A 12902-nucleotide genomic window follows, 5' to 3' on the forward strand; every position below is an offset into this window, starting at 1 on the left:
CTCAATTTCAGCCTCAGCCTCACTCTCATTTGGCTCCGTCTGCCTGAGCAACATCTTGCTTTATTACACTGCCTTCCCGCCCCTTCTCAGTCTCTGACCGAGCCTCCTTTAGCAATACCTGCAGGCTGTTTTTCTGCACGCATCTCTTTCAAACTCTCGAGCACTGATCTCCAAGTAGTCATAACTTGGGTAGCAGTTAAATCTCCTCAAGATGCCTTTTCCCAAATTTGCTCTCTTGCTGACTCCCACATTCTAACATCAAATATTTGTGTTGAGGTAGCTGGGGGGGTGGGGGGGTGGCTTGGCTCTTTAACCAAGCTAGCAACAGTCTCAAATTACTTTTTGCATATAGAATTCCTCTTTTGTGCAAAATATGTTGAAGCATCCTTAATATACTTTTTTCCTCTGAAGACATATGGGATCCCATTTTCTAAAGTTTCTAAAGATTCTAAAGTTTCTAAGGTCTCTTAAAATTTCTTAAAATTTCTTAAAATTATTAAAGTCTCTAAAGGTTCTTGGCTGCTCATCTGTCACAACGCATACAGGTTTCTAAAGCTTCTTGATTGCTCGCCTGTCACAATGAGTACAGGTTTCTAAAGCTTCTTGAAATTTCTGCAAATATTTAAAATCTCTAAAGTTTCTTGGCTGCTCACCTGTCTCGATGCATACAGGTGTTATCCCCGGGGTTTAGGTTGTCCGCCTGGTCCAGCCGGCAAGACGATCATTCAGCCAAGACGCCTCCTCCGGAACGCAGCCCTCTTCCACAAGCGGTCGTTTTTATTGACCAGTTCCGTCCCTATTCTTCCAAGACTTTGGAACACCACCATAGGGGTCACCATTTGAGGAGGTTGAGGCACGGACTCCTGAATTTGACCAGAAGACCCCTTATTAGTCCAAACCCCACGCTTATATATCCTCGTTTGTTGTACATGCGAAACATACTAAAATATCATTGATTGATTAATCAATACTGTTCACACACTTCTCGGCTACATATAATTGGTTAATTACTAAGTTACAAACACACTGAACTTGTTGCATTTTTTTTTCTCTCTTCTTTCTTCTCTCTGTGAGTTTCATGTTCTCAGCCAGCTGCCGACGTGGCATCGCGCATCCGCTCCAGCCTCGCTTCATATCCCGTTTGTCTTCCGGGCGTTCAGCCAACCTGATTTTACCTATTTTCTTCTTTAGCCTTCAAGGTCCTTCACAGGCATTGCGGCCTCCAGCACCTGCCACAAAGCTCTCTACAGCTGGACCTCAGATGGTGCACACAAAACAAGTGCTTCCACTCTTCCCAGATGTATGACCTCTGTAAGGGTCCTCCTTCCAGCCTTTGAGCTCTTTTTGTAGAGGATGGAAAGGGTCATAGAGTCATATAATGGTTTGGGTCAGAAGGGACCGTTGAAGGTCATCTACTACAACTCCCCTGCAACAAGCAGGAACGTCTTCAACTAAATTAGGTTTCTCAGAGCCCCATTCAACCTGACCTTGAATGTTTCCAGGGATGAGGCACCTCTCTGGGCAACCTGTTCCAGTGTTTCACCACCCTCATCGGCAACATTAGGAAACTCAGGCATAAGTAACTTTTCACGTGAGTGCCTCTCTCTCCCCTCAGCTTACAATTAATGGACACTGACACAGGAACCACACTATGGAGTTCTTTCTGAGTTCACACACATCTTTCTGAGTTCATCTACAAACAGAAAGTTTTGAGTGAAGCTGAAATTTCAGTTCCAGGGACGAATACATCCTTTCAGAGACAGAATGCAGCATCAAGAGATATATTATTATTACTATCAGTAAAAACACACAAGAACATTATCAATAATTATAGACAAAAGAGACAGGCAGAGGTGTAAATAACACAAGATAAGTATTTATTTGGACAGTTAAATTTACACAACTTATGCTTCACCAATGCACACATATATTGGACCAATGTTTGCTCTCAGCAAGGGTGATTTAAATTACAAATGATTTAACTCAACCAAGTGGGATCATATCAGATATACATCTGTGTAACAATGCAGTTTGGCTTATCATGTTCAAAATAATAGCTGGGTAGTTGAGAGAAATAAAAACAAGTTTTCAGTTGCAGAAAAGGAGAGCAGATCAGGAAAGTATTATCCTTTTTTCAAGCACTGCAAGGACCAATCCTGACAGCACTCCCAGTGATACAGTACTCTCAAGTACTGTCCTCTCACCCTTCTCCAAATTACGCTGACACTTAAATATTCTCCTCCTGGACATGTCACAAATAATCCCCAGGAGGAAGAATTTCTTGTGTTTCATCTCTCTCACCAAGACAAGTAGAAGTGTGAGAAAATTGGGAAAGATATCACAACTGCCAAAAGCAACTAAGCATCAAAGTTGACAAAGGACAGAGTGGTCTACTATATAATGAACAGATTGACCATTAAGGGTCAGCTCACACATAAGAACTTATATTTATGAGCACATATGGCAGATTTATAATGGTGTATTGGAAACCTAGGAAATACGCAGCTTGCTTTTGTTATAGTAAAACCTGCTTACACTCCAACAGCTTCAGCAGGCTGTGGATCAGGATCCTTTGTAAGTAAAGGGCACAGGAATGTTGTATCCCAGGACAGGCTTCATAGAACAATAACATCCCATCTCAGAGAAAGCTCTCAAAAATAAAGTAGGAAATGATCCCTTAGCTAGGTAAGCTGAAACATCCTGACTGCAACAGTATTTTTGTTTCAAATGCAGTGTGGTCCTTACAAAGCCTTAGCTATATTCCTTTCATCTGCAGATTACCTGCTGGGAATACTGAATACAGCCCAATTTGGATTTTGCTGCAACAGTGTTGTGTAACATAGTACAGACACGCATGTCAAAAGCAAGCTTTTGTGAAGAACATTAAGTTGTTTAATTCCTGCTCTCCCAGGACCTTATTTCCCTGCATATATACCTACCTAGTGCAGCCTCATGTCACAACCAATTAACCACGTTCCACCAACACAAAAAACATGCCCAACTCAGCTTGCTGGACGCTCTTTCCATCGGTGTCAGTGGCCCAGAGCCACTGTGCAAATCTATGGAACAGTTTTCCTACTGGACATGGTTTGCTGGCACCTGAGAGAGCAGTACACCATTGCAAGTAAATCTTCAGCTGGCCTTAGATTTCCGTCATTTTAAGACTGAAGACTTCCACTCTGACATTTAAAGCTGTGTATAGAGCCACAGCTCAAGAGCAAACACTGATAAGATTGCCACAATACAGGTTTTCAGAGATAATACCCTGCATATCCTGGAAATATAGCTATCATGCTATAGCTATAGTTCCCTCAAATTAGAAATATATTTGGAATGAATACATTACAGTCATTTGCAAACATGCAATTAATTGAGTTTTGAGCACTGTAGTTCCTAGGGAAAACACCAGTCACATCTGTAAGTACCACTGGGCATGGTGCAGAGAGCCAGAATGAGCTACGTGTGCTGGTGCTCCACAGCATGAGCAGGATGGACCACATCAGGCATGAAGTGGTGTGCTCACATCTGGATGAAGCCTGAACAACCAAAAATTCTGCAAAGAGGTTGTGCACGTAGATTTAGCACATACAGAGCTAAGTGGAGCTAAGTGGAGCACCCCTGACACACCTTGGTGCATCCACCCCCAAAGGTATCCTACCACCAAATTTAAGAGCCGCAGGCTGTAACTTTAAGAAAAGATTGAGACAGGTTTGAAACATATGGTCCATGAAATAACATATTAATCATACAGCTAAGACATCTCCCTGCTTTATGTGGGGTCAATACGGGTCTCGCTATACAAAAACATTATTCTGAAAGACAACAGGCTAAATTTTCAGTACATTCATCAACTACTGTTATGGTCAGGAATTCCATGGCCTTAATTGCCTAATAATTAAACTTAAGCATTCTAAATAAAACAAAGGGGAAAAAAACCCAACCACATAATCAAGCCCAGTCTATTAGCACGAAAAATGTGATCAGATGCAGAAATGAAAAAAATCATGCAAAGTGATATTAAAGACCAGCTGATAAATTCTGGTGGCTCTTTAAGTGTCTGCAAATGTTTCAAGCGATTGTGATTGTATAAAACAGAATTGCAAAAGCCCAAATTCACAGGCAAGCCTTAGACAACCCAAAAGTTGCCTTATTTCCTTTCTCAAGGACAAAATTCTTTAGCTCTTTATTGCCTTACTTCCTTTCTTGTTCATAGACCTATCGAACAGTGACTCTACCAGGAACAAGTGCCACCGGGCTCAGGGGAGGAGGAGAATAACTGGAGGCACATTTGCTATTCTTACCTTCAGTAACACAGGAAAAAGCATCATTACCGCTATTTACCATCAAAGACACCAAATAGCAAAGAAATGAACAAGAACAAGCCTGTGAACAAATCTAAGACAGAAGTACACCTCAAGGGTACATGCCATGGGTCCAGCATAAGCCAGGAGGAATTTCATACAGATACACAATTCTTGTTGAAAAATGCTAAAACGGGATTATTCAAGTTGGAATTGAGACCTTCAAACACATGGTTAAATTCAGCTCTCTTAACAGTCCTCAAGACCCTTTCAAGCCCACTGATTATTAACAGAGCATATGAAAGTACAATGCACATATTAGCAGTTTCATAGGCTTTTTGGAAACAGAGGAAAACTCTAGAGCAGTTATAAACTCTCTCTCTCTCTCTCTGAAATTAGCTAAAGCAGCTGCCCAAATGACTGTCAGCCAATTCAGAAAGTGTTCAGCTGTTCCTCCAAAGTAGGGCCTGTGGCCTGAGGTTTGACAGAAACAAGCTGGGGTCAAGCAGAGGATGTGCCAAGCATTTCTGCGCACTGCGGTTAACCAAATAGCACACAGTATATTTACAGCTTAGTTTGTCCCATGGGCTCTGTAGCACGGATGTGGACACTAGGAAGGCAGAACCAGGAGAGAGGCAGTTCCTTGCTGCAGTTGTCTTCATGGAATTTGATATTCAAGTAGAAATCGCCTGTGTAGAGAAAGAGGAGTGCTCCAAAGTACACGGAGTCTTTGGTCGGCTTCACCTGGAAAAGAAAATGTGAAAATCAGTATAATTAAGCCAGCAACAAACCCAAACAATTGTATTTTGCCATTCAGTAGCTCCTTCAAACAATCTCAAAGTACTCTAGATTCACATCTCAATATTGCCTTCACACAAAAAGGAGTAAAGATCTTGTCCCTGTTCTAGCAATGGTAAAACCAGAGCACTGAAAATTAAACCCTGTATTATTCTCTCACGCAGCAAAGCTGTGGCACAACTCTGACCAGAATAAAAGTTCTTTAGGAGCCACTGATTCCAGAACAGAGTTGGTTTAAGGCAGAGGTCACCCAAAAATATTTCCTTAGGCTGCATTTATCGACATCTCCATTAAAGGTCTAAATCGCGTCTCTGAACTCAGGCTAAACACATGGTCAAACACCACTTAACAACTTAGCAACAGCTAAATTCATCCCCACTTATAATTCAGACACAATCTGACTGCAAATTCTAATCAAGAATCTTTAATATTCACTATCATTATAATAATTGAGTTTAGCAAGAAAAACCCCACAAAAAGTATCCACCCTGATTTAACTTGTCCAAATTAAATACAGAGTTCACACTGTTTCTAGATTCGTATATTTCCCTTCCTCATAAAACCACTTATGATCCATATCTTTACAACAAATAATGTATCTTAGTCCATCATTTCAGCAAGACACTGAAGTAATTTCTAACTTTGACACCCCCACGACTGTTCAGCATGTGACAATGTTTGAATTAATATCTGCTTCCACAGGATGTTAAATCCAGTTTCAGGGTGCCTAGAATTGTGTTAAAGTTGCTGCAGATGCAAAACACAGAATCGGCACAAAGCCGTTTCATTGGACGGAATTTATTCAAAACCTTGTGAAAAGGCAACTTCACCTCAGCAGAAAAGACCCAATACACAGCACCTGATACTCCTCAGTACTGGTCTTCCCTCAGCTAAGACCATCTAAGAAGCCTTTCTGCTCTTCAGACCCTGAAACCCTGAAACTCAATATATATTCAAGGGGTCATCCCTACTTTAACAGGTGTGCCCGTGTGTATTTTCTTTTTTCCTTGAATATTCATTGGTAATGGGCCTTTCTTTGTCATCTCCAAACACCTCAGCGTCCATCATGTTGCAGAGTGCAGTGCTGATTCCCAGTGACAGTGTGACAGACCACTGGTCAGCCAAGCCGAGACCCAAACCCAACCACAACACAAACTCTGGTGTTGGATCCAGAAGCCCTGAGATGCCCAGAGGTGCTGCGCTTGATTGGATTCAGGGGGAGAAAATCTTTGCAAGCAAAATCACTAGGAATTGATGGGATATTACCACTGGGAACAGTGAAGGGATGCAGCTAATCGGGATTCTTGCCCACCATAAAAATTTTGGTCATATGGTGAACTGGGACATCCACAATGGGGTATTAACTGGGAAAGTGTCTACGGACATCCTTTGCTGAAGGGCATCTTGTCATTGCATAGGAAGACCAGCACAAGGATGATGACTAGACTATGGTGGGGGAGAGGGGGGAGATGAACCACTAGGAAAAGTTTCCCAGGGTGTGAGGCACCTCAAGAACATGTCAGAGAGTTGAAAATCACCTGCCACCACCTCCAGTGAGTAAGGTTCTTTGTAGCTTTCAGATGTGAGGGGAGTGAACTGTTTGTTTCTGTTTTCTCCTGTTCTAGGGTTTTTTTGACTTTCATTGCTGGGTCCTTTAGCCAGCAGATGTGCACCCCGTACAGTCCCCTGGGGTATCAGGCTTCTCTGTTGAAGAGCTGCTGCTCCTGCACAAGGGCCTGGCTGTTCACAAGCAGCAGCAGCATCAGAGCTGACAAAGCTCAGGCTCCCCTTGGCTTTGGTGCTGGGCACTTTTGCTGACCTACAGCAAACTTGTATCAGCATCATATCATCCGCACGAATGATCAGAGCAGCCACAGCTGTTCTCCTGACCCCTGTCCTTGGCATCTCCCCTCCTAGCTGGGTACAAGTTCTTGCCCTCTGGCATTGCGTCTGGACATGCAGAACATCAAACAGCCTCCCCTCCTGCTTCCGTCCCCTCCTCCCAGGGCTGCCTGACTTATTTCTGCCTCACTGGAACTGATGCCGACATGCTTCCAGAGGAGGACAGAGGTAGGCCCCAATGCCAGCAATGGCTGGAGGAAAACAGCAAATGAAGGCTCCTCAGGACCCATATCTTTTTCAAGCTCCCAGTCTGTTTTTCCTAATCTAGCTGCACCACAAGGAAACCTCCAAAACAGCATTGATCAGAGCCCTTGGCAAGCAGGAAGGTGGCTTCAGAAACATCAGCACTCATTTCAGGTTCTTCCTACATGGTTGGTTGCTCCTCCTGCCTTTGCAGCACAAGTCTCTGCACCAGTCACCAGCTTCTACAGCACAAGCGAGTAGAGCCAGCGAGGCAGGTAGTGGGATGTGTCCTGTTCTGCCTGCATCCCATCTCCCTGTGTGCAGTACACACAGACCAAACAACCTGGTTCACGGTTCATGGTCTGGGGACTATCCAAATGTGTACGGCCACTTGTACAACCACTACTTTGATCAACACTTGTGGTCTGGGGAAGAAACAGAGAAGCAAAAGTAGCTTGAAACCTTTGCACTGTTGAGATGCAAGTGGCTCTGCACAAGTTACAAGAAGTAACTAACTTTGAAAAGTAACGCTGCCTTTCTAGTGGGGCTGCCTACAAACATTCCCAGATTACCACAAGTACATCAGCAGCAGACCAGTAAGAAAAGGGCCAGATCCAACCCAACTGGTATTCCAGGCACAGGGTTAATTTTGAGAATAAACCACCTACATTTCGGTGTCTGCACACTAGGTATCTGAGCTTCTTCTGCAGTAAGAAGACTTCTAGTCAATGCAGCCAGTGGAGCAAACAGAGAATGCTCTACCTAGCCAGCCCATAGAGTCAGGATATAGTTGCCTAAATGTAGGCACCTCATGACATTTGGGATGACCTAAGGCGTAAAGACGTGTGCACAGGGCTGGCAAGATGTACAGGATGATTTACAGGACTTCTGGCAGGAGATGGAGGCCAGATGGGATACCCACAGCACCCAAATGATGGTAGACGCCTACTTTTAGGCAACTGAATCTCACCCCAGTGTCTGTGTAGTGTAAGCCAGGTTCTACTGGCTCCAGACTACGCCTCCATTGACTAATGGGAGCTTAGCTGGCCAGCGTCCATGGTGACACCTACACATTCAGATGTCTCAGTCTGCAACTGAATCCGCCCCAATGTCTGTAAAGTGGATATCCACATCTGAGCCAGCTGTTCAACACGCAGATTCATCTGATCAAATGTAGAATGAGGTAAAATGTCCCCTTAACACCATCAGCCCTGGCGACTGGCTCTCCGCTGCCTGGGAAGGGAGCAAGTGCAGGGTGACTTGTTCAGATGTGTACATAAGTCAGACGTTTTCTGCCACAGCTGACAGCACACACCCTCCCACTGATCGCAGTGCACGATCCAGCTAACCTCCCAGAAACATGAGGAACACACACTCGTGCCTGATCCAGATGAAATTTGTATCGTCACTCCATCTAGCAGCACACAGCTCTCGTAGTGTCAATGCCTAGATATGTGCTTATATGTTGTGCCAATCTGAGATGCTGTTGAATACATGCTTGCTGAGACAAGTCAGACTTGAAAAAGGTTTTACTAAAATTCCACCAAATCATGGAAACCAAAGACGGGAAGCTTCTATCCCAGGAAAAAAAACCAAAACAAAACGAACCAAAACCAAAACCAACCCAAAACCAAACAAACACTGAAGATTCAAGAAAAAAAACCGCCCACATTACTCCTAAAAGAAAAAGAACCCAAAACCCAAACCCAAACACACACTGAAGAATCAAGAAAAAAAAAATGCCCACATTACTCCTCTGTTCTGCTGAGATAGAAGAAAAATTAAGTTTCTAGCTCCATTCTAATCCTTCCCTGATTCAGGCTACCATGTGGGACTGTGATTGCTTAGAACTAATTACTACTTATTTATACTGCTGTAGTACTTAGGGAGCTCAGTTGGAGATTAGGGCTAGTGCCAGCTACTGTTCGCTGCCCCAAAGAGTTTACAGTGCAAGTAGAACAGTGCCAAGAAAACTAATTTGTTCCAGATGGGCCACAGAGGACTTGCCAGAAGTGAGCAAATGTTCATCATAGCTTCTGAGCTGATTCAAAATGACCATCTACTAATGAATTTCTCCTCATCTCCCACTACCGATCACTTGAGCCAGTGCCTGATAACACACGCAGGAAAAAAAAGCCCTGCTTGAGAATAGTAATGGCAAAAGCAGGAACAAGGAAAGATGAATTGCTGGTAGTTTCAGGACTCTCCCTAGAAGATAATTTTTTTGTTTTTAATTTGCTAAGAAGTAACTTTGTCCTATCAACCAATTAGTCAAAAAAAGAAACGAATTCCAATATCGGTAAGAACTAAGAACTTTTAATAATATGGCTAAAGCTAGACTTCAAGTTGTGAAGTGAGATAAAACATAAATCAGTGCAATGTATTTTTAATGGGTGGGGGTCCACCGTGTTATGTTTCAAAACTGTGCACTGAACAAAAATGTCTATTATCTAAATCATAACTGAGGAAGTCACTTTTTCTGATAAATACAGACATAGAAAGGTAAAGTTAACCAAACTGGAAGTTGTGCTTAAAACTAAAGATTTTACTTAATTTAAAATGCATGGAAATACCTCAATACACTTCATTTTTTTCAGTAGAAGATTTGCTTTTTGAAGTAGTATCTCCCAGCAGAGGCTTTGTGACACAAACCCAGACTTCTGCGTTGAATTGAAGCAAGAGCACAAAAAGGTGAAAAAGCCCTTATTATGTTACTTCCAAGATAATTCATCTAACCTGGACTTCAAACCGCAAGAGAGAGAAATACAAAATCGTATGACTTTACCTTTTAAACAAGTTCTATTTATACTGCAAAGCAGCATGTGCATGAAAATCCCTGTATATATCCCCTGTCTTCCAGATAGCAACAGAAACTGCTTTGAGACTTTTTAGTATGGAATCAAAAATAATTGTGATTTGCTGAGCATCAGGCTAAATATGAAACTAACATTTAGGAAAGCAGAGGGGGGTTGGGTTTCATTTGTTTTTTTTCCCAGAGAAATCACGTTCAGTTGAGCACCAATAATGTACTGTCTGCATCAGCATGACAACAGACCAGATTTTCAGGACATAAGAAGTATTTTCTCTTGCTCTAATATCTGATGCTCCCACTTGTTCTTGACCATACAGTACTCATACACCAACCATATGCTAGTTCTCCATCCTTCCTCCCACCCAGCTCGGCAGCGCAATAAATCATGTCACCACCTCCTTGCCAGTGTCAGTGTAAAGTCAGCCCAATTAGCTTAAACTGCTGACGAACGTTGTTTTGGCTAAACTGGCCAACTTTGCACAAAAACGAATGCTCACACCATCGCTCCCGCTGGGTCTGCTGGGGAAGCGGGGAACATCTTCCTGCAGAGGGGCTGAAAAAAGCAGCTGGGAAGTGGTAGCATCTCAAGCCACCTCCATTAAACAAGCAAAATAATCGTGTGCCCGGGACCTCAGTTTATGAAAATCGTGGGCACGTGTTTAACAGCTTTGACAGAGCAGCACTGAGTTAACCAGTGACCAGCAGCAAACCTAGTCCAGTGTCTCAGCTTTCATTTATAAAAAAGAGAAATTCTAAACCTTTCATCTCACCCAACCATGTGCTTCTTTGGTTTCTTAACCAGCATCTGTCTGAGTTTCTGGCAAACTCAGAGCATGAACACAATTCTAAGTATGTTCATTCTTCCCTGAAGCATCAAATGCACAAACCAGGACTTTCTTCTTGTCCCCAAAACAAGTGCGGCTTTCTGAAATCTTTTTTCCATTACTGAATTAGTTATTATGGGGGATGAAAGGGACTCTGGCCGCATTAGATACACTGTCTGAAGAATTTTCTTCCATGATCAGGGCTCTATGCCTCAAAGAAATATGACTAAGCATTTTCTGTGCGAGCCTATGTATGACAAGTATCAATACCACATACCATGAAATATAACACTTCTTGTCTAAGACTCGACATTTTCTTAATTTCACCTGTTTGGACGACGAGGCGGACAAATGGGAAAACAGTGCTATTTTTAACTTATTAGGGACCATGCTATTGGAAACATGTCACAATACTGAACAGCAGGGCAAAAGCGGGGACCGTAACGTATGAGAAAGCTGCCTGGGTAGGCATAAGCAATGTGAACTCCTGACTTTTTGCCCTGTAGGAGACTCAGTCAGAAGGTAAGAATACATCACACTGACATCCCCCTTTCCCCTCATTAGCCTGGAGGGTCAGGTCTTTCAGCAGCTGGGCATCCAAACACTGCCACTCCAACTAAGAATTCCACATTGTCAGAAAGAGAGTCAAAGCAAGCCATCTCTTGATTATTTCTGTTGACATATTTAAATTATTCAGCTGAGAATATAGTTAGCCCCCATTAAAATTCAAGTTGATGGTCTATTCCATGATCATTAGCTTTCTGAAATATTTTCTCCCCATGACGCATAATTGAAAAATATGCATGGGGACTATCCCTGTGGTTAACCTTTCATTTTTTTCATACTAAGGTTCACTTACATATTCCGTTTTGACAAGTACATTTTATTTGTGATCCGAAGAGCTGACCTAAGCAAAGGTGCTAAGCGCTATCCCAAACACTCACTATCTTCTTCATGTTTATTTCATAAGTTACCAGAAGTACTGCTTATTCCACTTTGCAGTACTGTCTGTCTGTTTTTCAGTCCTGATTTTTTTGTTGTTGCAATTTTTGGGGGAAGGGTATGGGAGAGAGTAGTGTTATCCATATTCTCAATGTCTTGCCTTAGAAGCAAAAAGCTCCTAGACTTGAATGTTCTAAAGAAGAAACTGAGATAAAAATCAAAATCTCAACTGTTGTAAAAAGGGACTTTTTCTGTCTCATTTTAAGCATGCTTTCTATTTTTCTTTATGGTTTTACAGAAGTATGCTAAGCGACAAGGAAATGAACCAGCTCGTCAGATCGGTCATTACATTTAACATTTTCTTTTTGCAGTCTGTTGCATTTCCTCAGGACCTGACTAAAACTGATTTGCAGTGTTCCTTGGCTCAGCCTGGGGAGTATTTCTTATGGACTAAAGAGAAAAAGTTACTTACAAACTATTACTGCAGGCTGCACTGGATGGCTCAAGGGACTGGCAATATGGTATTACGCATTTTATCTAGGTTACCCATTCATATTTTGTCAGATCTAGAGCAACCAAAAGTCACTGTCTCTGATACTTTACTAGTGGTTTACATGATAGGAAATTACAGTCTAAAACCATTGCAGAGAGATGATTCCATATCCTCAAACCTAGCAACACCTTTAGCAATAGCTGGATTTTTTTTTTTTAAATTTCCGAAATCATGGTGCTTTCCAAAAATTAATCTGCCTTAGAAAGCACAATGGAATACTGAAGTCCTTTTCTGCAAATTCATGTCATCCGGCATCACGACACATCTGATAGACATACCGAATCGATGTAGAAGGTGTTGGATCCCACAAAGGTGATAGCATCTTGCAGCTCGTAGTTGTGCACCCCGTTTTGGTAATCCTGGTAGGGCATCACGGTGAGAGCGAAGGGTCCCACGCTGTGTTTGCTCCAGTTGGTCAGCTTCACCTCCAGCGGGACAGGGTCTCCCACCGTGCAGTTCACCACGATATCGCAGTCACAAAGCTGGCCATCAACGAGGATATCTGCCAATCAAGAAAACAATTCCACGTTATGCTGGACCCCTGCTTTAGAAATCACATATAATCTTGATAGGAAACTTCACAAGAA

General features: G+C 42.5%; 1 protein-coding gene across 3 annotated transcripts in view; it reads right to left on the reverse strand.

Moving 5' to 3' along the window:
• Positions 1–1854: 1854 nt before the first annotated feature.
• The window catches only part of TRAPPC9 (trafficking protein particle complex subunit 9), a 508568-nt gene continuing 497520 nt past the window's right edge, over positions 1855–12902 (reverse strand). For all 3 annotated transcript variants that reach the window (XM_055703587.1, XM_055703586.1, XM_055703588.1), the window contains 2 exons: positions 12594–12817; positions 1855–5045 (listed from right to left, as the gene is read on the reverse strand). In XM_055703587.1, the coding sequence (XP_055559562.1) occupies positions 4866–5045; positions 12594–12817 (404 nt within the window). In that variant the 3' untranslated portion in view covers positions 1855–4865. The remainder of the gene's footprint in view (positions 5046–12593; positions 12818–12902) is intronic.

This window comes from Falco cherrug, chromosome 3 (genome assembly GCF_023634085.1).
Source record: "Falco cherrug isolate bFalChe1 chromosome 3, bFalChe1.pri, whole genome shotgun sequence".
NCBI classification, from domain to species: domain Eukaryota; kingdom Metazoa; phylum Chordata; class Aves; order Falconiformes; family Falconidae; genus Falco; species Falco cherrug.